General features: G+C 44.6%; 1 protein-coding gene across 1 annotated transcript in view; it reads left to right on the top strand.

Moving 5' to 3' along the window:
• Positions 1-27,556, top strand: part of LOC108925721 (DENN domain-containing protein 4C-like) — a 45,732-nt gene that overhangs the window by 12,901 nt on the left and 5,275 nt on the right. Inside the window, exons 2-26 of the mRNA XM_018737886.2 lie at positions 3,586-3,907; positions 7,312-7,564; positions 7,729-7,798; positions 9,626-9,795; positions 9,941-10,182; positions 10,846-10,912; positions 11,265-11,323; positions 12,625-12,769; positions 13,210-13,385; positions 13,512-13,612; positions 13,837-14,055; positions 16,289-16,434; positions 16,598-16,636; positions 16,925-17,055; positions 18,409-18,541; positions 20,846-21,052; positions 21,452-21,580; positions 22,082-22,226; positions 22,646-22,792; positions 23,350-23,475; positions 23,702-23,830; positions 23,992-25,088; positions 25,911-26,100; positions 26,601-26,698; positions 27,192-27,367. Coding sequence (XP_018593402.2) covers positions 3,609-3,907; positions 7,312-7,564; positions 7,729-7,798; positions 9,626-9,795; positions 9,941-10,182; positions 10,846-10,912; positions 11,265-11,323; positions 12,625-12,769; positions 13,210-13,385; positions 13,512-13,612; positions 13,837-14,055; positions 16,289-16,434; positions 16,598-16,636; positions 16,925-17,055; positions 18,409-18,541; positions 20,846-21,052; positions 21,452-21,580; positions 22,082-22,226; positions 22,646-22,792; positions 23,350-23,475; positions 23,702-23,830; positions 23,992-25,088; positions 25,911-26,100; positions 26,601-26,698; positions 27,192-27,367 — 4,694 coding nt within the window. The 5' untranslated portion in view covers positions 3,586-3,608. The remainder of the gene's footprint in view (positions 1-3,585; positions 3,908-7,311; positions 7,565-7,728; positions 7,799-9,625; positions 9,796-9,940; positions 10,183-10,845; positions 10,913-11,264; positions 11,324-12,624; positions 12,770-13,209; positions 13,386-13,511; positions 13,613-13,836; positions 14,056-16,288; positions 16,435-16,597; positions 16,637-16,924; positions 17,056-18,408; positions 18,542-20,845; positions 21,053-21,451; positions 21,581-22,081; positions 22,227-22,645; positions 22,793-23,349; positions 23,476-23,701; positions 23,831-23,991; positions 25,089-25,910; positions 26,101-26,600; positions 26,699-27,191; positions 27,368-27,556) is intronic.

Raw genomic sequence — 27,556 nt, forward strand, 5'->3', positions numbered from 1 at the left:
TCATACATATATGACCCCGACCCCCCCCCCCGGGGGCCCCAGTTGTGAAACAGGACTCACTTGTGTTAAATTCAGAGAAGTTTAGTCCATGCTCTAGTTTGAGTGTTAAAAATAGTGCCAAGCAGACACTATGTAGTTTATGTGGTTTCTTGTGAAGCTTCCCAGCGATCTCCTGACTGTGTGATGAAGGTGTGGTAGTGGTAATAAACCCCTAAGAGCTGTACAAGAGGGACTCACTGGCAGCAGGCTGCTTGGGATTTCAGTCAGGATTTCCACTTCCTTATTTTCATTAGCATGAGGTTGCTGGTCTGGGAACTTCTTGCTGTTAATCGGAAGGAATACATGTCCCCTAATGCACCGGGGCTGCTTCGAAGTTGACGTTATTGCCGAGAGGATGTGTTTGGGGACCGGCTTTCGGTGGACCGCACTGGATCAGTTGCTGCATTGGGTGAGCCTGGAGGGTCAGAGGTGGGGCTCTGTGTGTGGGGAGGGGGCAGAGTGTGATCCCAACAGACCACTGGGCTTACACAAGGGTCTGCTGCTTGCAGAGCTCAAAGCATTTTTGCTCTTTCTAGAGGAGGAGGCTGAAACCAAACACCTCATTGTTGCAGAGATTGCTGTAGGCCATCTGCAATGGGGCTGAGATTCTATTGGCAGGTAAATCAGTGTAAAAACTACACTTGTCTTTCCCATTCTACTTGATATTGTGGGGGCATCTTCTATCATGTGAACAACGCCTTGATATTACAATGCACCTACACTTTTTGAGAGGATTGAAACCTTGCAGTTCCTTAACTACTGCTCCATTGGTACAGTTCAGATGTTTTGGGTAACACTTACCCCTTTTACAGACAGTGAATACATGTTTCAGATCTACTTGAGAATTTCTGAACATGAAGGAATTTACTGAACTGCATGTCATGTGACTCATGCCTTATGAGTTCCAGTACTCAGTGTCACTACTCATGCAGTGTGAATAAGTGTATTTTTGGTGCTTCCATCCAATGTCTTGACTCTACCCTTCCTGTATTATAGCTGGTGCCTCATGAGTCATCTTCTTAACTAGAGAGTTTGCTTTATCTTGGCATCCCCTCGAAGGTTATGAGCAAGGTTACCCTGGCAACAGTTCTGTTTCAAGGTTCCTTGCCCAGCACGTCATGTCCAGCTAGAAGTAGTGCAGGTGGGATGCAGTCTGCCTGCGTAAAACGGTGAAACCCTGCCATGATATTTACACCTGCTGTAGAGACGAGCTCTGAATGGTATCTGGAGTTCTGGAGTTCACCGGTGTGTTTTTGGAACTTGTGTTGCGAGCATGACACAAACTTTTTTTTTTTTCTCCTTTCTTAATTTACAGCTTTTATTGCACTTGCTCTGTGCAGTTTGAAAATTACTTTTTTTTTTTTTTTTTTTTGTTACACTAAGATAATTCTTGTCTAATGTCTAGAGGGATAAATAAAGGAGTCAATGTCATGCATAATGAATATAATCTTTAGTCTTATGTTCTCGGAGTGGAGACAAGGCTGTTTTTCAAGAGGAAGTACCAGGCAACAAGGCTTCTTTGAATGGAACCCCTGTGACCTTGGGTCTGGCCTCTGGAGCCAAGGAGAAAGTCTCGAATGTGCTCATTGTCCATCTTCTGAGTGCCTCCATCCCAGCAGGACCCGTGTAACATGAAGCATCTTAGATTGTTTGTTTGCTTTTCGAAACTCCTGACTTGCATTACATTCCTTTGGGTTTACTAGGTGAGTAGCCCTGGTGCCTCCTAGCACCTATTCTGTGCATTTGGACATGGGTTCAAATCTAGCTCCATCACTGGAATTTGCATGTGCAAACCATGTTCACGAGGGCTTCCTCTGGCTTCTCCCACCCCCATAGACCAAAAACATGTTTCAGGTGTATGACTGAATATAAATTACCTCTACTGAAGTGTGTGTGTGTGTGTGTGTGTGTGTGTTTTGACAAAGGGGGGGAAAAAAGACTGAATGAAGGCAATTGAATGCAGTATATCTAACACTCCGTTACCTTACACACACACCGTCTGAAACCACTTGTACTATATGGGGTCGTGGGGAGCCAGAGCCAAACTCAGCAACACAGGGTGCAAGGCTGGAGGAGAGGGGGGGGGGGGGGGTCACACCCAGGATGGGATGCCAGTCCGGCACAAGGCACCCCAAGCGGGACTCGAACCCAGACCCACCGGAGAGTGGGACCCGGTCCAACCCACTGCGCCTCCGTTACCTTACGTAAAGCTAAATACTAGTAATAATTATAGTTTGCTTTGGAGAAAAGTTTCTGCTAAATGAATAAGCCTCTTCTGGGGCTTGTATGTTGCCAGTGCCTTGTGTATATATTTAGGTGGTGACCATATTCTGCGAGTAGACAGTATCGACATGTTTGTTTAGGCTGAGTCATCCTACATATTGGTCTCTGCCTGCCTTTGCGGTTGTATGGCGGTTCGGCGTTTTTGAAAGAGGACTGCAGCTTCGGTCTGTGTGTGCTACAGCGCAGTGGCACAGACGATCCTATTCTCTGCTGGAAACTCGGCTGAACGTCCAATATTAGAGTGTGCCCATTAATTAGCTGAGAACTAAAAATAATCCTCCAACTGACAGGAATGGAAAGAGGAAATGAGTCTTGCTTTGAATTTGAGACTTTATGAAATCTGTATATAGACAGAGAAGTGCCTACGTGTCTGGTTTTGATGGTATATTATTGAATTACTAAAGTTTTAGGAGGATGTTTATCCTGCTTTGCACCGTAAAGGAAATGTAATGCATGGAGTTTCACATCAAAAAAAAGTTTTTGTGTATGTGAAATTTGTACTTCGTAGCTTTCGCTTTTGTGGGATTCAAGAATTGGGATGCGGTTGTACACAGTTGCAGAATGTATGTCGTTACCTGTTCCTTCTTAATGTTAGTGAGGGAATCGCTCTCTTGCCCATAGTAAATGTGCAGGGTGCTCTGGGATTAATTGTAGTAGGTCTCCAGGCTCACAGTTCTGGCACACGGCAATGCAAATCCTGGCACCTGTTCCACAGATTTGCAGCAGGCCATCTTCCTGAATTGCCCCTTCTTGCCTTTTTATTTATTTCCCAGGCTTCTGATACTCACTGTCTAACATTGCACTTTGACATTTTAAGCATTCCTGATCAGAGCAGTGGCCATTAGTCAGAGCTTAGCCTTAACCGAGGGCAGCAGCCGGTATTGGAGGTATGAGGGATGCATTTATGGAGTTCTGCTACATCTGCCGTTAAGGCAAGTGGACATGTGAAAGTGAGCTGATCTTCATTGTACCACAGTTTTCTTTGTTCCTTCACTTTGGGTGCCTAAAGCACTTAGCTGTTCTCCTCCCTACAAACTTCAATTGCCAAACCAGATTTTATTGCCAGGTTTTATGAGCACTCTTGTTTTTAAACCTCTTTCTTCTCACATTCAGTATTTGGTGACATGAAAGTTGCATGAGCTCAAGTTTCTTTGGATCTTCTTTCCCATTCGAGTATTCACTGGTGGAGATGAAGTAGAGGTTTAAACACTGTTTTAGGCCTTTATTTCTCACTAAGTACATAAATGGCTTTTCCCTTTCCAGCCCTTCTCACAGTACGCCCAGCCATGCTTGAGGATAAAGGGCACCGTGTTACGGACTACTTTGTGGTGGCCGGGCTGACGGAGAAGTCCACGCCCCTGGAGCAGGACCTCTCAGAGACCAAGTCCAGCGGGCCCAAGGCTCCCATCACGGACTTGGCGGTCATCAACCACTCGGCGGGTGAGACCGTACCTGAGGGCTTCACTTGCCTGGAGAATACTCCTGGCGGACAGCCAGCCAACCTCAACCATGGCAGCCTCAAGAGTCCTGAGCTCTTCCTGTGCTACAAGAGGGGACGTGAGAAGCCTCCGCTCATCGATGTCGGGTGAGATCTATGGCCACTTGCTCTCTGACCTTTCCACTGCATTGCAGCACTGAGCCACGCTCGCTGCTTATAATAGGCAAGCACTGTCTGGTATGTCATGCTTGTGTTGTATGTTGATCTTTATTGGTACTGTTGTGAAGTATACTGTCATGTACTACTTTGTGGAGGGGGGAGAGAAATTTGCATACCTTCTCAGTGTAAACCATAATAATTGGAGTGCAGTGATTTAATAGTAGGTGAGTTCAGGATAGGGAATCCATAATCCCCGAACATCCCAAAGAAACCAATTACTCCTACACCAGTATTAATAGAGCCTGAAATGTAAATCGGCTTCCTGTCAACTTCTTAACCCTGAACAGTGACTTGTGGATGAGTGGCAGTTTTTACCCTGACAGGCAGCGCACTGTTTTGCATCAGATGAGTCATTTACAAGTAGGAAAGCCTGGATGTTTTAGGTGGACATTGGTATTGTATACAAGAGGCAAACTGCCAGGTGTTTCCTAGCATTTCTGATAACTCTCACTGGCCTGCTCTCAAGTAGCCTATGTACTTTGAAAGCATATAATATATAGTATCTGGTATATGGGATCTCTCTCAAAGATTCTAGAAAAGCCTCTTCTAGTTTAATGGAAGCAAAAATCAGCTTTTTTTTGGTTTCCGTTGTACCTGTTGGCTCCTCTACATGAACGGGTCATTTTGATGAGGCCTTAAGCTCTGGAACTAGTCTCGCTTCCTGGCTCCCTTCAGTTCCTGTATTTATACTGTGGCTGTAGCTCCTTATCTAATGTGATATAAACGGTGGGCATGTCTTGAGGACCCTTCACAGAAGATCTGTCTTCACAAGCAACAACCCAGACTGCTTTGAATTTGTAGTTGCTGTTGCAGTGTTTGCCTGATGTAGATCTGTGCAAAAAATACTGCCAGTTTTATAAGCCACCATAAAATGAAATTCTGACTGGATCTTTAAAGTGTAGTAGTGTTTTCATAGCAGTTGAGGAAATTTAAGCTTTGATGTAGAATAACATTCTGATTTAACTGTTCTGCTTTACCATCAGTGCAGGACAAGTTGCCCCCATTCCTGAGAAAATCATCCTGTCCTCCAGGTAGCTTGGTGTCATTTCTGTAAAAACACATGTTTTGCATAATGAATAATAAGGTGAATGACAGGTCCATGTCTGCATGTTGATTTAAAAAGCGCACCAATTGCGTTGCCAAGTCACAGTGATCCGATGTGTCATCCTGGACCTGAACAGGAATTTTGCTCCTCGTGTTGACTTGTACAGTATGGGGGGGGGGGGGGGGACTCCAAGCCCAGGGTTTGTTTGTCAGTAATGCAAAAAGACTGAAATTGCAGAAGTAACTGGTGCACCAAGGGTCCATCCTGAATAAGAATGCTTTTTCACGGGCAGACTCATTTGTAGCAGTGATTTCAGCTATGGAAAGTTGTCAGATTCTTTTATCAAGGGACAGGGAGTTATCTGGAAAGAGGGATTATGCTTTCTCCAAATTTGCCAAGGTTATAAGGTGGCCATGGCAGTAATTTGTGGGGAAGATTTTAGCTCCCTTCCTCTACAAAGCTAGTGGCTGGTGCACAAGAGATGAAGAATGAATAACGGCACCAATCGATTATTCATTGTCCTGCTGTCTCCCTCGCAGTGGAAAACCAGTTTCCTCTCCAGGGGTTTTCTGTGTCTCGAGGTTGCCATTCTCACTTGGAACATATTTTCTTTGGACTGTTTACCGAGATACTGTTGGCATATGGCTGCCATACTGCGCGCAGACCCTTGTGGGATTTTCACATAGGACCCAAAGCCTCATCCGCTTTTCTACCTGGGCCTTGTGGATCTTTATCACGTCCACAGAAGGCTGTCAGATGCATTTCATTTATTGGCAGAGTTTTCCCGTTTAGATGCCGATTCCTTATTGCCTGGTCAGATTTAAAAGGAAAAAAAAAAAACAAACAAAATGATAGTTTAATTAAAGCAGAGTACAAACAGTGTATAACCAATTTCCGCTTCATGTCGGCTGCTTGTGCAGCCAGTCTGACTAATGTAAAAAATGCAGTACAGAAGTGGTATGTGAAAGGAAAGGATGGGGAAGAGCAATTATGTGAGGAGGCACAAATGACTCAGAACGGAGGAGGGACTGGGAAGCTGTCTCCCACTGAGACGAGGGAGGGGGGGGGGCACTCAGAAAGGAGCCTTCACTGCTTCAGTTCCAGCGCCGCACTCTCCTGGCGGAAGTACGATGGCTCCAGCCACGTCCCCGCTCATCACGTCTTCCAGAAAACTTGGAGGCATTCCTCGGGCTTGCTAATAGGCTCTGCTGGTGAAACCAGAGCAGCTCATAGCTGCTCTTTTGTTTTGTTGCACTGTTGCTCCTGGTGGGGGAAGGTCAGATTTACTGGAAGTCTAAACTGTCTGAGGACATCACTGTATTACACCCTCATGTTTTGCTGACATAATTTTTTTTTTTTTTTTTTTTTTTTTTAAATAAAGTATAAACAGTCAGTCTTTCTTGTTAATCTTGTCTACAAGATTATTCCACGTGAAGCCAAATATTTCATCCTCATGCTGAAACTCACTGGATAAAGGCTTTGGTGAAATTTGCTGCTGCTGCCTGGGAAAAAAAATGTCAGGCTCAGTCTCTGGGTTGAGTAGCTGACTAGTGGAGCTGAGGTGTTGTGCTGTACAGTGTGCCATTTTCCCATTTTGTTCACAGGAGGCTGTTTTTGAGGCTGCAGGGTTGGTATTGTTGAGCTGATATCAAAATTTGTGCTAAGCTGCATTTGTGAGAAACCATCCAAAAAAATGTATTTGCACTTGCAGAGTTTGCAGTTGTATTAAAATTCTGGTCTGCTGATGGAAATAAAAACAATCTATGTTCAAATAAGCAGCTTGTTAAAATGTAAATCTTCCACATATTATAAGTCGGCGACTTTTGGCATTGGCCGATACCTTGTGCAGTGTATTTTGTCCATGAAATGGAAACTCAAGCAGACAGTTTATTTGGTGATGATGATTGTAATTAATGGTTATTGGAGTACGTTTATAGTGTGTTCTGTTTTGTAAGCAGATGCTCAAAGAACAGTTTATTTGCCCAGTGGGTGTAATTTCCCAGATGTCATGTGCTCATACATTCAGTGGTTGTAATTGTTCTGTCTGCAGTTCTATTTATAAGCCTTTGCTGTTTGTCTGACTTTTCTGGCCGATTCCATTTGAACTTGTACTGAAAAATAGCTGGATGCTCCGGTATTGAAAGGAAAACAGTTAGGATTTGTATTTTGATATGTGACACAGTCAGAATACTCCAGCATCTTGGACCGATGGCGTTTTTCAGTATTTACCCCTCTTATAGCTATGTGCAGTACAGGCACAGACTGACTGTGGTTCTCTGTCCGGCAGGGTGCTATATGAAGGCAAGGAGAGGGTGATCCAGGGCTGTGAGGTCATCCAAGCCACACCGTATGGCCGCTGTGCCAACGTGAACAACAGCTCTACCACCTCGCAGCGCATCTTCATCACCTTCCGCCGCGCATCGCCTGTCCAGCCTCAGAATTCGCTGGCTGTCACTGATGTGTGCATTATCATCACTAGCAAGGGCGAGACTCCACCCCACACATTCTGCAAGGTGGACAAGAATCTTAACTGTGGCATGGTGAGGAACATGCTCTGTCATGGGTCAGGGGTGAAGACCTTTCCTAAGGTGTTGCATCTCAGTATTCATTCGCCTCCGTTTTGCTTGACTCCTGTGCTGTGACCCCACATTCAGCTATTGTTCCATATTGGTTTGTATCAATGAAGTGTCTCTCTGGTTTCCAGTGGGGCTCCAGTGTATTCCTGTGCTACAAGAAGTCTGTCTCCTCATCCAACTCGATAGCTTACAAAGCAGGTGAGTCCCCCTCTTATCTTTCAAATATAGACCATTAATATCAATATGTAGGGGAGAAAAGATCAAAATTGTGGGCTTCTGGAATAAAGCCAGACATTAACCTGCCTGCAGGTGTGTTTTACTGGCTGCGTCAACAGAGTTGACCTGTCCCAGTTAGTGGAACACCCTTTTTTGGCTGTAGTGTTATGGCCTGCTCATAAGATGACAATTCTCGTATCATGGTGAGGTAAATATGTACCCTGGGAAATGGACACACTGTGCTACAGAGAGAGATTGCTCTTTTTTTTTTTTTTTTTTTTTTTTTTTTTTTTTTTTTGCCAGAATGGCTTTTCAGGCTAGAGTTGTTTTGTTTGTTCTACAGAGTGCCTTTGTCCTTTCTACCAGGCCAGCTCTGCGTGGTAATTGTAATGTTTACAAAGCACAGAAAGCCTTGTGCGAGCGCACACACCACATCATTAGTGTGTGGTTTGCCAGAAAATGACTCAGGGTCGTTCCACACAACTGATGCAGTCAGAGACATTCCTTGTACTGCAGGCTGTCTCACCCTTAATCTCTGAAAAGGCACTGATCTGAATTTAGTCTTTGATTTGGCCATTTGTTGTTACATTAGCCTGTGTTTTTGAACCGATATCCTGCTTTTCACACGTTTAGCAATGAGATCCAGCAAGTCTTTTGATAAGAAGGAAAGAATTCCAGACCACTGTAGTCATGTTCTTGTTGATATTTCTATAATGTCAGGTCATTTGGGTATTACTTTTATAATAGTAAATTTAATAGGTTACATATAAAATGGCTGTGCTTGTTAGTGTTTGGTGTGTCTCCTTTTATACCTATAATTACTACTGATCCCCACAGACATACATCAGTATTGTCCATGTTTACATAAATAGTGGGTATTTGTTGTAGGTGAATTACTGTGCAAATTCTCATTTATTTTGCTGAAGCATGTAAAGTCAAATAATATGTATTAATGTCTCATCAGTGCTATTAGAAGCCTGCTTTTCATATGAAGGCCAGCTAGTCAATTTATTGTCCAGAGTATGTATTGGTATTCCTCATATGTGATTGATTGTGATGTAGTGAGAAGCGGAAGACCCATAGTGCAGTTGTTTTGATCACTTTCACCTGCTGACTCAGGTCATCAGTTGGTCATGGGGAAAGGGTCTATGGCTTCTAGGAAGTCTGTGTTGTTGAAGCCTCACTATTTTAAAGGGTTAGCTATGTGAGTCAGTTTTTAGTTTTGCTTTTCTTCACCTCAATCATTGCACCAGGTTTTTGTCCACCAGCTGTTGCTGTTTTGAGCATTCATGAGCTTTGGTCATGGTTTTGTCATTTGGAGGCAGTAGGTTGTGCCAGTCCTGACTGGGCTGATTTCCTCTACAGGAGTTCTCTTAATAAGCTGGAGGTAGAGTTTACTTTGGCAACTTTTTCTGACCTCTGACCTGCAGTCAGCTCTGATACAGAGGGTCTTGGTGTAGACAAGGTAACATTTTAAGTTTGGCTGTTCCAAAAGCAGATTCAAAGATGCCTAACTAGCAATTAGAGGAGGATGTTGTTGTTGTTTCATTTAACTGGAGTTTGTAAAATACGATATGGCACGTGATGCATTGTGGCTCCCAGGTGCCTCAGGGTCATGTTGTAAGTTTTGTCATAAAACTGTCATTTCAGTTCAGCTGGGGCCAGTGCTAAGAGTGGTGCTGTAAAGCCATCATTATGGGGCATTCAGGGCTTTGCTCTCATGACTGATGTAAAGCCACCCTATCGTTGACAGACAAACCCAGATCTCTAAGCTTCTTTGACCGCCCATTCCATATGCTCTTTTCCCAGGCCTTATCTTCAGATACCCTGCTGAGGACTATGAGTCTTTCCCCCTATCTGAATCCGTGCCCCTCTTTTGCCTGCCCATGGGAGCCAGGATTGAGTGCTGGGCGCCCAACACCCGCTACCCTTTACCTGTCTTCTCCACCTTTGTCTTAACTGTCTCCTCTGCTGAAAAGGTGAGTGCTCCTCATCTGCATGACTACAGTCTTCTGAAGGTATCTCAGTAATACAAATGAAAATTTGACTAATCATATCCTAACATTGTAAATTTGTCATTCTAACCTGATTACCATTCCTCATTCATCTGTCCAATTCCTATAGATGTACGGTGCAGCCGTCCAGTTCTATGAGCCGTACGCAGTAGAGCTGCTGAGCGAGAAGCAGAAGACCCAACTGGGCCTGCTCACAGTGGTGGACAAACGGCCAATCCCCAACCGGACAGTCCACACAAACAAGTGCATCTGCCTGCTGTCCCGCTGGCCTTTCTTCCAGTCCTTCCGCAAGTTCCTCATGTTCCTCTACAAGCTGTCTGTTTCTGGACCCCATCCGCTCCCCATTGAAAAGTGAGCCTCATAGTTTTCCTCTTGTCCCCAAGAAAAGATGGGATGGTTCATTGGATGATTTTGGGGTCACCCTGCTTTCTGGTTTGTGGTGTTTTGGCATGAAGCCAAAAGCTGGCTGGAAACTTAAGTTGAATTTTGAGTAGGTGGCAATTTGCATTCATCATTTGATGGACGAGGTTTTCATTTCCTCCCAACCCATCGTTATAATTGCCTCTTTCAGCAAGTGATGCACCTCTTTTCCTGATGAGGTTGCGATTGCTGTCCCTGCATTAGCAGTCAGGAGATGGTGCCTGCTGTGCTGTCTCCCACCCACGCTCGGGGAAGCGTATAACCCTGTCAGCTCTGAGTATTACTCTCCGTCACTGATATCAGCTTGTCTGTGCTCCGACTCTGCTCTCCGTCACTGATGTTAGCATGCCTGTGTTCTGATTCCACCCTGTTTCTGACAGACTGCCTGAGATGAGAATTTCACTTTCACTGAGTTATGGCCTTGGCAGTGTGCAGAGATCACTGGCCTATGTTTTCCTCAGCATAGGGACCTCTAAAAGATGCCAGCCCTTCAGAGGCTCTGGCTGCAAAGCGAAGTGTGCAGGGAATGTTGATGGAGTCAAGCTGTCTCTCTAGTATTAACTGATGAATTTATTTGTGTGTGCTTTATTACAGACACATCTCCCACTTCATGCACAATGTGCCCTTCCCTTCTCCACAGAGGCCACGAATCCTGGTCCAGGTACAGTCCCGTTTGGTGTGCTTGTGCAAAACTGGACGTTGCCACCTGAAGGGATTTGAGCATCTCAGAGATGGCTGTTTCACAGGCCCTACTTGGCATTTCCACCATCCTCAGTACTGAATGAATTTCTCTGCTGTCTCCCCTCTGGTTACGAGTTGATGATAGAAGTGTTCAACAATAGTCCCATAGTTAACGGAGCAGAGGATCTTATCAACAGGCTGAGTACTCCAAGTGCTGTTTAACAGGTCCTGGTGTGGAGGGGGGCAGCAGACAGATGTCTGGCTTCAGAGGCCGTGAGATACCGTGCTCTTGGATGTGTTGCTGATGCACATCCTGTGCTTTTCTGTTTCAGCTCTCAGCTCATGACAACCTGATCCTCTCCCAGCCCGTGTGCACACCTTTACCCCTTAGGTGAGTAGTTCTTTTGGGAGGTATAACCTCTTACTGCACAACTGCGGGCTCTTTTTTTTTTTTTTAATGTGGGATTATATGGTACATGGTTCCCCTGAGTGTCGTGTTTATCATGGCTTTTGTTTCTAACCTCACGGCCATCTTTGCCAACACCTGACACTTCCTCTTTCATCAGTCAAGCTAAATCCCTGTATTTGCCATCTCTATGTAGCACTGGTGTTTAAGATTACCAGAAAAGTACACTTTTGTAACTTTGAAGATGGGTTTTTTGAGAATATCGAGGGCTTCAACAATTGTAAAAATTACTTTTGGACTAATTGTATTTGCCTTTTTTAAAACACTTTGCTGAAGTTTTTGTTTGACTTCGTGATACAGAATTGACTGAATTAATTTTACAGATCCCAAACTGGGACTTTTTGGTTATGAATAAGCTTGACCTTAAGGCAACATAAAATAAATATCACTCTTGCCGTCTCCTGACATTTTTGGTGCTTAAAACTGATGGTTAGTGAGGCTACTTTAGCCAACCTCCTATTACTACTTTTAAAGTGGCGATGCCAGGAGGGTCATATTGGCGGTTTCCAGAGGAAATGCCTTTCAGTTTAAATGTAATACTCCTTGAAAGTGTTGTGTGGTGGGGTGTGTTTTTTTTTTTTTTTTTTTTTTGAGGAGGGGGACTTGATTTTGTTCCAGGATTTGCTCTATGTTTTTGCTGTTTCTAAAGAAAAGACTAGCCCTGATCTATCTTACCAGTTAGGAAAATGATAAGCACTAGTAGGAGCTCATGAGGAACATAAATCGGTAAAACCCAGTGCTGTAATTTTCCACCGTGTTCTTAAATGCATGGCTGCATGCGACAGCCCAATAAATTATGGGTTTGAGCATAACACAAATGACTGTTTTTCCATTTCGTGGGTGTCTGTCTCCTGCCTGCACTCCTCAATCACTGTCCGTTCACATTGGCAACTCCTCTGCCTTGTCTCACACGCGGAATCCCAGTCAAGCATGAGATAAGGCCCAAATATTTCAGCTGGGTCTAAAAGATGTGGCACTTTCTGCTCTGGGAATATGTCTTCAAAGCAGACACCTTTACACAGGTTGAAATATGTCGTTATTTGCATAAATCGTAAACCTTTTTTTTTTTTTTTTTTTTTTAAAAAAAAAAAAAAAAAACTGGTACATTACCCAGCTTATGCAAGTGTGAAGTCATTGTATTTTTGTGTTAGTATTTGGAACGCATGTCCCATTCCAGTGCTGTGCTGTGCTCTGAAATACCCCTAAACCACGTATGTCTCCTGCAGCGGGGCAGACTTCAACACCCTGCTGTCCAACCTAGGGGCTGAGAACTGCGCCACTCTGCTGCACTTTGTCCTGATGGAGAGCAAGATCCTGCTGCACTCATTGCGACCAGCCGTGCTCACCGGAGTGGCTGAAGCTGTGGTAGCGGTGAGCAAGATCTCACGTGAAACTGATTGCAGAGCTAACACAAACTGCATTCCTTATGCGTTAAATGCGTATTCATTTGGAAACTTGAGAAAATAACATACGTTCATGGCTGGTTTTGAATGTATTACAGTGGAGCTGAAAGATTAATTTAGAAACTTGTCTTAGTGTCTGCTCTTTAAAGTCATATTTGACACAGTTCTTCAGGGTCTCGATCTGTAATTTTTTTGGAAATTTGACTGAGGAATTGGTGAGGTTTAGGGTTATGTTTTGGAGCCAGTGAATGAGTTGTGGGCATGTGGTGAGAAGAAACTGGGAGCATGTCTCCTTTCCTGGATGTTTACCTACCACTTTGCTTAAATATTGAACAGACCAGGTACGGGGAATGATGCTTGGTGACATAGCAAATTTGAACAGCAGTGTCGCCATGTCCTGTATTCCAGATGATCTTCCCCTTCCAGTGGCAGTGTCCTTACATCCCCTTGTGTCCCCTCTCGTTGGCGGGGGTCCTGAATGCCCCCTGTCCCTTTATCGTTGGTGTTGACTCCCGGTACTTTGACCTGTATGAGCCCCCTGCCGATGTGGTATGCGTGGATCTCGACACCAACACCATCTATCTGTGAGCATTTCCATTTTGTCCTTAGTATAAATGTAACAATGATATAGTTTGCTTCCTGCATTTGCCCAACATCTGTCCATGACTGCAGTGATCAGCTTCAGCTGGCTTGCCCCCTTTGTGCTGCAGATCTGATGATAAGAGGCATTATAGTTGGAAGAACCTCCCAAAGAAACCAAGCAAGAGCCTGCTGAGTTCCTTGAGCAGTCTGCACCAGCAGCTTACTTCAGGTTAGGCACTGCCCTCATCCCTGTATGTGCACATGCCTGGACTTTTTTTTTTTTTTTTTTTTTTTTTTTTTTCCCTTCTCTTTTCTTCTCCCCCCCCTCTCTCCTCTCTGGGAGAATGTTGCTGTAGTTGGGTTTATTTGGGCAGAACAGTGGCATTGCAGGTAGGTGCTCCTGGTCTGAGCAGGAATCGCTCAGCATAGTGGTTACGTTGGCGTGCTCTGCAGTCCTTAGGACTGCCCCGGAGGGCCTGGCTGTGGACATGACCCCCATGGAGGCAGACTTTACTTGGCACAAGAGGAAGACTGCTCTGGAGATGGAGGTGCAGGAAGCCTTCCTGCGCTTTATGGCCTCTATCCTGAGGGGCTACCGCACCTACCTCAAGCCCATCACCCAAGCGCCCTCGGAAAAGGCCACCGCCGCCGACTCGCTATACGACTTACAGGGTATGTCAGAACACGTACGCATGAAATTGGCACATTTCCTTTGTGGGTTCTGTATTAATAATGTACGTCCCAGCTTCACCAAATCTCATCTGCAGTCTGTCACCAGCTGTTCCCAGCAAATGTAACAATGATCCGTTTCCATAAAAAAATATCCAGAATATAACGTATTTGCAAATACTATGGACATTATCAATTTGCATTTAGTGGACACCCTTTTTCAAGACAACATACACTGCTTATTCTACGCTAAGCTGCTTACAACTACCTACTCACCCACCCAACAGAGCAATGTAAGACATACAAACGCACACAGTAGGCAATGCAGTCACCAGATCACCTGATTTTGTTCTGACTGTGGAAGAAACCCCTACAAATATTGGTAGAACATGCAAACTCATAGACCGAGTCAGATTAGATCCCATGTCTGAACCACAAACCAGGCCCTGTGATGCACTAATGCTACTGATGCATTGTGCCAACATGCAACCGAGTCTGTTTTAACCATTTAAATTTTAATCATTTCAAAAACTGATAATATGGTATTGAAACTTGTAGCTACATACTGGATATAATGGAGAACCTTCAACCCATTTACAAACGGTTTTCAGAAAGGATCTGTTCAAAAGTCATGTTTAGACCGAGAACTGGGACACTTGATTTCTCTTGCCAGCGGCATGGAGAGACAGTTCTGAGTGTGAACGTGTCCCAAATGAGCACGAGCCCCTTGCTGTAAGAGAATTTCCTGTGGGGCTCCACACTGGCCAACACCCCAGCCACTCCTCTCCACAGCTGGGCGCCAGGGCTTCCGATTAGAACCACGTGACAGCGTTTACCCAGGCACCCCAGCTTTGTGTAGGTTCCTCGTTTGTGCTCCAGAAACAACAAACAAAGCGAGCCACCACAATGTGGCCCTTCGGCACAGGATGTGTCCTGGGGCGAACCACGACCTCGTCTAAGTGTGAGAGGAATGGAGAGCCGCAGTAGGAGGGAGTCAGAAGGTGCGATCTTATTGTTTTCATACAAAACTGCACAACTCCAAACTATTTCTCTAGTTTGGCATTTTTACTTAACCGAGATGGGTTAAGTACCTGGCTGAAGGGTACCACAGCAGGGCCCTTTCTGATACCTGATCTAGCCACATTGTTATAAATCCATATCCTTTGTGCCACTTCAGAAAATTTTTATTTTTCCATCCTCCAAATGTTAAATTTGGATTTTTTTAATATATAAATATACATTCATTTAGCCAATGCTTTTCTCCAAAGCAACTTAGTATTAAGGTATGTACAATTATTTACCCATTTATACAGCTGGGTAATCTTACTGGAGGAATGTAGGGTAAGTACTTTGCTCATGGGCACTACAGTCGGATGGCCGGAGATTCAAATCTGCAACCTTTGGGTCCAAAGGTAGCAACTCTAAACACTATGCTACCAGCTGCCTCTTTATATAAACTTTTTTTTTTTAAACGTGACCTCTTCTGCATGTGTAAATGTTCACCAGAACAGACGATTGTATAAGTCAAGCAGGACTTGAAATTTTTGCATGTTAATTTTTTTTTTAACTCTAACCTTATTAATATTCTTCAACCTATGATTTTGTATTATTTGAGATTTGTAGTGAATATAATGAATATTATGTAAAATACAGGTTTAAGAATTAAGTGTAAAGTAAGTTTTATGTCCTTGGCTGTCAGCTCCTCCACAGTGATGTACACCTTGGAGAAAACAAGTGCTGAAAATGTATACATTTACATTTATTCATTTAGCTAACGTTTTCCTTCAAAGCGGCTTACAATGTTAAGGTTACAGTTATTACGATTATTATAATATTTATACAACTTGATCATTTTACTGGAGCAATTTAGGGTAAGTACCTTGCTCAAGGATACTACAGGCAAAGGTGGGAATTGAACCTGCAGCCTTTGGATCTGGAGACAGTAGTCTAACCACTATACTGAACAAAAAGTATTAATCTTATCCACTAAATAAGTAATACACATGGAAACCAGCTCTGTTGCAATTTCAGGAGGGAAGATGTTGATCCACAGAGCATGGTCCATGATTGTATTGTTTGTGGTTATTGGATATTTTTGTTTTGACAACCTGAATGAACCCACAAAGGCTTCAGTTCATCCTAGCATATGAAGTACAGAATTGAAGTTCTTTAATCTTTTTTTGCGGCAGTCTTTTTTCTGTGCATTGATCAGTTTTGGTTACATTGCTTTTCCCAGGATTCCTGAAGAGCAGAGATCGCACCCACCAGAAGTTCTACTCGCAGCTGACCAAAACCCAGATTTTCATCCGCTTCATTGAGGAGTGCACCTTTGTCAGCGACAAGGACACTGGCCTGGCCTTCTTTGACGACTGCATTGAGAAGGTCCACTCTCCGTTGATGCTGTTACTTTAGTCTTGAGTGCCCACTACCTTCTGTTGTAGTCTCAAAATATTTCTTTGTTTTCTGTTTCACCACTATTGATCTTTGTGTGTGGGGCACTGCTTTTGTAGGGTCCTTTGCAATGCTGTTTCTTTTTTTGTTTTAGCTGTTTCCTGTGGACAAAGGCACAGACAAAGGAACTAAGGTAGACGCACCACCGTGTCCTAGTTGAGCTGTTTTGTGTCGACCATTCCTTCTTATCCTGTGCCCTGAAGTCACGTGATGTAACTCTTCTGGCTCTCCAGTGTAATGACTGAGGAAACCTGATACCCAGCAGACATGTGATCCCCTCTTATGTAGCTCCTTCTTGCTGATGGATTTGACTGTATCGGTGTCTGTGCACAGATGGGGTGGAAATGTAAACTGTGTGTGTGTGTGTGTGTGTGTGTGTGTGTGTGTGTGTGTGTGTGTGTGTGTGTGTGTGTGTGTGTAGGTAGAGGGCGAGTCTTCTGAAGACCCAAGACTGATTGAGCTGGATGAGTCTCAGAAGAGTGACCTCACGGTCTTTGTCATGCCTCCTGAGCCACCGTCCGACGATGGGGCCGACCCCGTAGCTCGCTACAGGTGACTGCGCTTTCCCTGGAGACGTGAAACAGCATGATGGGTTACTCTGAATATACCCCATATCAGCCCCGGACAGAATGCGAGTTGCATACACACTTCACTCCCTCTCGACCCACTCATCTTGATTTAGAACATTTTAATTGATTTCTCAAAGCCTTGAATCCCTTCACCTCCTTGTTGCACTGTCGCTCCATCGACTTCCTGCCAACCTTGAGACGGAGGTTTAGTGCCAGCTGCAGTTATGCAGATGTGTCGTTCTGCGCCGCCAATGAATCACTCCACCCGCCTTGCTGTCGCAGGCATCCTGTACTTTTGTGCTGAGACGTACTGTTTCTCACTCTTGGCACTATTCTACAGACATTTATTACTATTAAACTGCTTTTGACATTCATTTTTCATTCTTACTATTATGTCTCTAAGGCTAGCCATTGGCAAAGTGACTAATAGAGCTGTAAAAATCTATACATTTTTATTTCAACAAGGGTACTTAGGACTACTTCAGGATGGCTTTCTGGTGACTTAGTTGTTCAAAACCTCTTTACCTGCTGCTTTAGAGTTGTGTATGTTGCACTGTGTAACACTTGGGACATTTTAGTGTTCCTTTCAATGGCTGTTTCATACGGTTTGTTCAGCATGTGATGGAATGCATTCATTACTTTTGGGGTCTCAAAACTTGACATGCCCAGATGAAGGTGTGCAAGAGTGTGTTTCCCAAGTTCTCTGCAGGTCAGTGGAGGTGTAGTCCACTCAACAGGTTCTGAGAACCTCACAAACGAATAAGTGGCGCTTGCTGTCCATAGCATGGCAGTAATTAATTTTTCAAGGCAGAAGAGCAAGCCTCTCTTCCTCTAACGGGGTGTTGTGGAGGCAGACTCCAGAATGGGTGTGAAAACACGGGGGTTTCCATCGCTTGCCAGCTGCCCCAAGAAGCACTTGAACCACTCATCTCAGCATGGTTATTCTCCAGCAGTCGAATTATTAGCCATGCTGGGATCTGCCTGGTTTTATTTACTTTTTTTTTTTTTTTTTTCCCCTTCCCCTTGTGCATGGTATTATAAATACATTTGGATCACATCATACTCAGAGCCTCTAAATTTAAATGACAGCGGTGGCCTTTGAGGATTCTTAGCTCTTCAGTGACCTGTTGTGTTTTTGTCTTGCTGAAGCAATGTACTAGAGAAGTGTTCAGTCAGGTAGTATCAAACTGTGGTTCTGGTTTTATATAGTGAGGAAGGTGATCTATGGAGTTGGAGTTTGTCAGGAAAGATGTTGGTAAGATTGGCTGTGAATTAAATTAGTTCCTTCTGTCTAAAGTGTGCTCCCTGCCACACCTTCTCCTCTCTTCTTTCTTAGCTATAAGAACTTCCCCCGGCTGCGCTTGGAGCTGTTTGACTGCCCCCAAGAGCTGCGGCCGGCACTCAGCAGCAATATGGCTGGGTCCAGCGTGTCCAGCAGCCCCGCCTTGTTGGCCAAGAGGACTAAGCAGGTGAGGTGGATGACCACTTGAGCAGGGAAAATGTAGGCAGACAAAACTTCATCACAGGTTGCATCTGCTTCATCCGCTTATTGCATTGCTGGGAAAGTGCTTCCAGTCCAAACAACTTCTTTTCTAAAGTGTATTGACTATTGTAAGGGTGCAATGCTGCTTTGGCTGATGTTCAATCCTCTGCAGTTCAAAGGACGCAGGTGCTCCGAATTGGCAACTTAAAGGGAATTGATGATGCATGTTGTAGCTGAATTATGCAGGAGTGCTCGTCCATTCTAAATGGGATCAGCTTCCTCAAGTGCCACGCTATAGGAAGGGGCAGTTCAGTGTACCCTACTAGTTTTCACTCGGATGTAAAATGTGTTGTTGAATTAGGCTGGTTCTTAAATTTTGATGTTTTTGTTCAATTATTTTGACATTAAGTCATACCTTGTTGTTGTTGAGATACAGCTGTCTTTCTTCCAAGAAGAAATTAGGAAAGGTGCTGAGATGGGATGTAACCTATTCACAGTTGCCATAGTGAAAGTTCTTTTTAAATGTGTTTTGAGCAACAGTTAGCATCATTGTTTATATTTACATTTATTCATAACACACTTCTCCAAAGCAACATACATCTCACTGAAAAAGTGTTTGCATTACATCAACAAAGAGGTTTAGATGCAGATGTGTGATTCTAAAGCAGTTACTTTCCACCATATGAACCAATGTACATCACAAAAGTAGTTGCATAAAGTTTTATTTGAATAACCAACAATTCCAAATCACATTCCTAATTATTTTTTTAAACATTTACATTACGTCAGTAGGGGTGTGAAAGTTTATCCGTTATTCAACAGTTATGATTTCAAAGTTATAGAGCGTGAACTAAATGTAGACAGATTCAGCAGTTCTGAGTGAGAAGGGAAGGTTGTTTGACCATATCTGATCCAGAACCTCACTTTGCTTTTGGACCTTTTGTGCGTGGGACCACCATGTGGGCAGAGGTGGAGGAGAGTAGCAGTCTGGTTGGGGTGTAACAGATGATCAGGTTTTGTAAACAAATACCCAACCTTTAGTATTAAACCTCATCTACTAAATTTGCACAGGAGGGTGTAAGCACTGGTTGTTTTATAGATCAGTGCTAGACAAATTTCCTGCAGGGGACAGTTTCTTGAACATGTGGGTAGCCGATGTCAGCTCTGCCTCCCACCCCTGGCTCACTGGGGCAGGATGCTAAGACATTGCCACTGAATGTGAGGAGCACGTGAAACAATAAATGACGCTCTTCCCAGTGCAGGCCTTCTGCCACTGTATTTTTAGCCCACCATTGTTCCAGAGTTGGTTATGGAGGAAGGAGCCTCAGCTGTTTGGAACCAACCATGCTAGGCCTGTACCTCAGTAGAGCACTGGCCCCAGGTCCAAAGAGATAGGACCTCCTTTTCAAATTTCACAAATTTATCAGGGTGGAAGAAATGTATTAGGAATTACGGGACAGCATGGTAGGTCTGTGCGTAGTGCTGGTACCTCCCAGTGCCTGCACTGTATGTTTGGATGTGGGTTTGAATCCCACTCGCTCTCTGTGGAGTTTGCATGTTTTTCCCCATGGTTGATTACCTCCAGGTAATATAGTTTCCTCCCACTCTCCAAAGATGTGTTCAAGGTGAACAGAGGAGTCTTTATAATTAGAGCAATGCAACACACAAGCTTTTTTGTTCTATAAATTTGGGTGAATGATTGTAGGAATTTGACAGTATCTAGCAATGAGTGACTTTGGATAAAAGTATCAACTAAATGTCATTGTATGTTGCCCTAGCGAAAAGTGTCTGCTAAATTAGTAAATGTAATTAAGAATACTGGTGAAGGTGTTTTCCCAAAACTTACATATTTTCCAACACTGGTTTCAGTGATATTTGAAATTTTTAAACTACAGAAGAGGCTCACAACATAAAAACATTAAAGTGAGAAAATGAAAGCAAAGATACAAGGGAGAAAGGCTACGGTTTGTACATAGGATGGTCATGTAGCACTGTCTGAGAAATTTCAAAAAGGTGACTTAATCTTATAGAATTAATAAGAATTTATGATGTAGGTGAAAAGTTGCCTTTTATATTAGAGGGAATAGTGACGTTTAACCGCATTTATGGAGGGAGCGTTTCATCCTTCTGGATCCTAGCAGTCAATTTGTTGCGACATTAGTAAGAATAATCAGCTTGCATTCAGTACTTCTGAGACATTTGTGCTCTTGGAAAGGTATGAATGCTGTGTGACAGGTGCCAGGCATGTTTCCATCGCTGTCTTACCACCTTTGCATCCATGTGGCTACAGGAAATCAAGTTGGCCTCCAAGATGGCAAAGCGCTTTTACCTGCAGCCCCAGCTGTGGGGACGTTGTCTGCTGAGCCACTGCTACAGCCTGTGGTTCATTTGCCTGCCGGCAGGGGTGCGAGCTGCCCACTCCAAGCTGCGTGCCATGCAAGAGGCCTACAGCGTGCTTCTCAAGATGCACAGCACTGAGGTGGAGGTGCTGGATGAGGCAAGTGCCCTTGTGATCTGACTGGAAGGTGGAACCAGAGTGCATACACTAACGCTTCCCGCAGCTCCTGTCAGTCACGCCGTCTTAATTTTGTGTTGACAACCACAAGAATGGGGAGTGAGTTTATTTAAAGTGTGCCATGCTGTTGGGGAAGAGAACTGTTGTGTGCCAAGTATCTTGGAACTTCCCCATCAAGCTTGTCATACTTCAGGTGTGTGACAGTCTGTTTTCACATATTCAGGTGGCAGGTTAGGTAATTCACTGAGATTGTTTGCTAAGCTGATCGACAGTGTCTTGTGGTGATGTTGTAACACACCCGTGTGTGCGTGCTAGTGTTTGCCCCTGGACCATCCCCACCACCTCTGCCACCTACTGATGGTGCTTCCCCTTTGGTTGCAGGTATGCTACCGTGTTGTCATGCAGCTGTGCGGTCTCTGGGGCCTGCCTGTCATGGCTGTTCGTGTGCTGATGGCCATCAAGAAGGCGGGAGTGCAGCCCAACGCCATCACGTACGGATACTACAATAAGGTGGTGCACCTGGGGGCGGGGAACAACTTATCTGTGTGTGACTTTGAGTAACACATAGCATAGTAATGGTACTTGGTACTGAGAAACTTATGTTGTGGAACAAGTTAATGGGGCCAGAAGGTGGTGTAGTGGCCACAGCGGTCACCTTACACTCCTAAGATATTTTGTCTGTAGTTCCTTTTGATCAAGGTACTTAACATATACTTAAATGCCCTGTGGACGAATGGGTAAATTACTGTACATAGGTTTGTATAGGCTTATTGGGAGTTGCTTGTGAGAAAATTGTTGGCTTAATGAGGAAATAAACCAAACTATAATGGTTTTGAAACAATATAGAACTTTGTTTTTATGAGTGTTTCACAAAGCTCGGCTTTGCATTAACTGCTTTGTTATGTATGTGGTTTACAGTTGGTGTCTTGACATGTTTAAAGCTGTGAAAGAGGTGCTATTTGTTGAAAGGTAACTCTGTGTGTGTTTGTGTGACTGTGTGTGTCCGTCCAGGCGGTACTGGAGGGTCCATGGCCCAGCAGGAACAGGAGTGGCCGTTTCATGTGGGCCAAAGTGCGTAACGTGGTGCGAGCGATGGTGCAGTTCAAACAGGCGGTTCTCGCCGGTCACGGTGAAAGGTCCCATCTAATCAGTGCAGGTAACAATGACAGAAGGAAGGACTCCTGAGTAACTCGTAACAAACGCAGCACTTCGGGGAACAGTGTAGCAGTATAGCGCCATCTCCTGGTACACTAATGAAGTTGAGTTTTCAGAGAAAAATAATTCCTCTTCACATCAGTGTCCTCCTGACTGAAAGCCATGAATGTGTGATATTACCTTATGTCACTGAGAATTGTCAGTCAGTACTTCAGTGGATAAAGGATTGTTAAATGAAATAATCTGCCAAAGTTATTAGACAATGCATATATTTTATTAGATAAAAAAAAGTTTGTATTTTCATCAAGGCATACAAGTGAGTGTGTTGATTTTACTGGACTGTTGGTTCAGTGGGCCAGTCTAGAGGGTGGCACGGCAGGGGAATCTAGGGCTGAGAGTTTCCTCTTCTGGCCCATGCAGGGGAGTTGGTCGGTTGCTCGGATGGGCGGGACGGTGATGGGGTGAGCCACGGCAGCACAGACAGTACGGACATCAACGGGGAGGAGCACACCCTGTTCGCCCGTGACTTGGTTGTGGGAGAAACTGCAGAGAACCACTGCAGCACAGGTACTTCATCTAGAACTGTGGAAAGGAACGCTTCAACGTATCTTACTTTAGATTATCTAGCACATGCAGGCTTATTGTTGTTTACTTAGGGAAGACTGTTTTATCGCTTACTGTGTATAATGGTTGGGAAATAGCCAGTAAATTGTGAATATACTTCCTTTTGATATTTTTTTTTTTTGTTCTGCTTAAAGTTTATGTTCCTTTGTTACAGTGTGACATTCTGAAAGCCTTGGTTGTGCAATTAAAACATGATTTTGTGAACATGCATTGTTTAGTGTATTATGAGGTATTCAGTAAGGCTGTTTTCTTTTATTAAAATAGTGAAATCAGTGCCAAATAGAATGGGGCCTAAAAGGACTTGGAGTGAAAGCATTACTGTTCAGAATACCAATCAACCTGCTTTAGTGCATCCTGTATGGTTTTGTGTTATGGGCATAACATAGTAAATCTTAATGTTGTATAGCCATATTCTGAAATTATACAGCCTGCATACTGTGTGTAACTGTACACACAGATGACTGTCTGAGCAGGTTACTGAAGGCTCTGTTTTCTTGCAGGTGGTCAGTCAGATCAGGGCTATGGGTCAAAGGATGAGCTGCACCAGGATTTGCTGGATGGGCTTCAGGTGTCAGTTGCTCTCTCCAGCACAGAGCAGCCCACTACACCAAAAACACAACACAGCGGTAAAGGACCATCCTTCAGCACTCTAGTACTGGGTCACTTTGGGAAGACCACAGTGTTCTACCACCACAGCTGAATCAGGGTGTTTAAGTAGCGGACTGTGTCACGGGCAGGTTTTTTTGAAGGAATTGGTAGTCATGACCACAGAAGATGGAGTCGAAGTACAAGAACTTTTTTGTTGGAGTGTATGCCTCTGTGTGATGATCATGCTTCTGTTTGGTTCTTCAGGGGAACATGCAAAGGACTGTGTGATGGATGGCACCAGCTCGGAGGATACACCTCTGCTCATCCCGGTTCCCAGCATCGTGAGGCTGTCCACAGGAAGCTTTGATAACACCACAGGCAGAGGGTCCAACAGTAAGATTGCAGAGAGTCTTTTGCACTACAGCTTGTGCTTTCTGCCATCCTCGTTGTGGTTTTGGGCTAGTTCTGAAGTTCCCAGTCATTTCAGGATCCTAACCAAAACTGCTTGTTCTGACATCCTTGATCTGCTATCTCTCGTGTACCTTGTCCTCCAGGCAGCTCCGGGGGGAAGCTGTTCACCTCACGCAGGTTGAGCGAAGATGTGGCTCTGCCAGAGGCGGACATGATGCTTCAGCAGGGTGCAGCTCGGGAGGTGGACTCCCAGCTGAGGCGGCAGAGGGCCTTCTCAGAGCGCAGCTGCAGCTTCAGTGTGGAGAGCCGTGCTGGAATGCTGCTCAAGAAGGGAAGCCTGGAGAAGAGCACAGACCAGATGGTCACTGAGATGGGTGCTGATGCCAAAATCCTGGCTGCTGCCCTTTCTGGGAGCAAGACCCCACCTGCCGATGCCTCAGACCGCTTGATTAAGGAGGGCTTGAGGAGCTACTGCAGCAAATCGGAAGGAGAAGACAGTGTGTTTGCAGACGTCCATGAGACGGGTGAGGCAGTCGGTACTGAAAGTGAAGCGGCAATAGAGGTTCCCGCTGCCGAGATTGATCCTGTGGTGCTACGGGAGGAGGCAAAGCAGCGAGACTATTCCAAACGGAGCAGCTCTTACTCGCGAGCTGTGGAGAGGGAGGATGTGGAGAAGGGGGCTGATCCCTTGTCCATAATGGCCACGGAGAGCACAGATTCTATCTCTGTGCAGAGCGAAGAGACTCAACACGTTACATCAGTGGCATCTCGCAACCTGGCTGATGAGATTGAGCTGTACATGAACCTGAAGAGCCCTCTGGGCGTTAAGTCCTCCAGCATGGAATTCCACCAGGGGCCTCCAAAGGAAGAGGTACAGGGGTCAGAAGCAGTGCAGAGCAAGTCCCTCGAGAGGAGGTCCAGCCTTCCTGTAGCACCCGTAAAGCCACCCAGGTCAGCCTCTGAGACACCGAAACGGAGCCCCACTGTTCCCCGCTCCAAGACTTTTGCAGCAAAACCCAAGGGCCAGAACCAGCGTTCTGTGTCCCTGTCAGCGCTTGTCCGCTCCTCCCCGCACGGCTCTCTGGGCTCCGTTATCAATTCCATCTCCTCCATCAAGATGGACAACCTGCTGTCTGGGCCGAAGATGGATGTTTTGAAGTCTGGCATGAAGCAAGCGGCCAGTGTGGCCAGCAAGGTGTGGGGTGCGGTGGCCTCAGCCTATGCGTACTCTGACGACGAGGTGAGCGCTCCCTTCTCTACAGAGAGTGGGTGGAAGTTATGGCTTCGAGTGGCTATTGCAGGCAGTACTTCTTCTGAAGTACATGCAGGCCTCATAACGATTTATGAATGTGTGTGTGTGTGTGTGTGTGTGTGTGTGTGTGTAATATACACTTTTTTTTTTTTTAATAAATGACTATCTTGTGATTCAGTGCAACGCTCGCAGGTGAAAAATGAGAAGCACTCAGTTTAAAACACAAGCTGTCCAGGTATAAGTTGAAAAGGTTTTCTTAAAAGCACATTAAGATATAAAGAAGAAAAAAAGGCTTTAGAAAGACACGACTTCCCTTCATTGTTAGTACAGGGATTGTCCAGTGGAGAAAAGTTCCATAGCTGTTTGTTTAACTGGTGTTTGAACCATGTTTAAAGTATCATAAAAAGCCAGACCAACTTGACCCTGAATTGGACAAGTGGATAGCAATAATGAATTTTTAATAATAAAAAATTTTGTTTTAACAAAGCATTAATGATGTTATCATGCGTAAAATAGCTTATTTTTGTATTTTAACATTGGGCAATATATTTTGTGTGGGAACGGCATAGTATTTTCCTTTTGTAAAGGCAAAAAAATCATGGTAATCTGACCCCTTCGTAATGGTAATTCTGAGCAGATCAGGCTGATTTCATGGAAAATATTTGCGTCATTTGAAGGAGGGTTGTACACTAGAAAGCGGCAAGTAGAAAGCAAAGCTAAAACAGTGTTTGATTTCATGTATCAGTTCCATGTGGTCTGTTTTTTAAACATGGTGTGACAAATTACCCTTCCCCTGGTTTTGTGTCCCAGGAGGAACATGGCCACGGTGAGGGTAACTTCCCTGCCAGGCTGGAAGAACACCTGCTGGAGGGCAGTGGGCAGGACAGTCCCAACCCCAGGGGTATGGTCCCAGGCTTGGCCTCCAATGGTCTCACACAGAGCAGGACCAGCCTGGGCAGTAGCGGGAGCAGTGACGCGGGGAGAGCATCGCACCCCACCCGTAAGCCTTCACGAGAGTGCGCTTGCATACTGACACACACACACACACACTTGCACATATGTGGTCCCGCAGGCTGGACACTCACTACACCAGACAGATACATACATGCAGTGTTTTGTTCAGGCTTAAAATTGTAGTATTAAATTGATTGTGCCCCTCAACTTTTCTTCAAGCAGAAGGAAGTTGCCTTTACATTTGTTTCGCTCATCTTCTCCTTCGAAGACACTTACGGCGCTCCTCACAACGATTTACCCGTTTATATAGCTGGGTAATTTTTACTGTATGTAATTAGCTTTGATCAAGGTTACTGCAGCAGGAGGTGGGATTGGAATCTGGGTCTTTGTAAAGTAAAAGTTTTAAGCTACGCTTTCTGCTGACTTGCATAAAAACAGATTCTTGTGCAGTTAGTACTGAGATTACAGCTTCTGTAAAATGTAGTTTAATTGTATATGTCTTGAACTTTAGATTGATTTCTTTAATTGATATATGTAATTGTTCAGACATGATGCAAGGAAGGCCAGGGAGGGGTCCAGAGTCAGAACAGGGTTCCTCTCATCATGCAAGCTCTTCCAGCATCTACCAGAACTGTGCCCTTGAGGTGAGTATGCCCCCCCAGGCCAGGAGGAGCCCTACTATAGTTGTATTTTACAGGAAGGTTTCAATAAATGCAGTAAGAACAATATAAATATAGTTAAGTGTCAGCTGGATGAAAGCTCCTTATAGTGATTTACTAATTTATATAGCTGAGTAATTTTACTGGAGCGATTCAACGGAAGCATCTTGCTCAACAGTAGCATGGCAGGAGGTGGGATTTGAACATATGGCCACTGGCACTGAAGGCAGCTGCTTTAGCCACTGTACTACTTGCTATTCCTATAAAGGGAAAGGTGTTTTGTACAGCTTTTTTTTTTTAATGAAATATATACTGTACTGTATGCAGTCAAGACTCCCGGTAAACTTCATTTAAAAAAAAAAAAAAAAATTAATAATGGACTGCAATTTTAGGTAGGAGTATAAATTTTAAAAATATGCTGAAGCTGATGTGAAGGAACTCCAGCACAGCCTGTAGACTAAGAGCTGCATCCCTCCAGGTGCTGATGTCCAGCTGCTCCCTGTGTCGCTTTTGCGAGGCCCTGGTTTACGACGAGGAGATCATGGCCGGCTGGACGGCCGATGACTCAAACCTCAACACCACATGCCCGTTCTGCAAGAGCACCTTTCTGCCCCTACTCCACGTGGAGTTCCGGGACCTGCGGGGCACCTCCAGGTGGGCCTCAGTGCCGAGGATGTAGACCTGTATGGAAATGTGGCTGCATGGTGACTTTGTTACTAAAGTGTAGTATTTCAAGTGGCAAGGTAGGCTGTGATGTCACAAGCAGTCCGGTGTACCAGTTCAGAACATCACATAGGTCAGAGTCCTCCATTGTCTGACCAGAGACTGGTCCACGGGGGAAAG

This window comes from Scleropages formosus, chromosome 16 (assembly GCF_900964775.1).
Source record: "Scleropages formosus chromosome 16, fSclFor1.1, whole genome shotgun sequence".
Taxonomy (NCBI): domain Eukaryota; kingdom Metazoa; phylum Chordata; class Actinopteri; order Osteoglossiformes; family Osteoglossidae; genus Scleropages; species Scleropages formosus.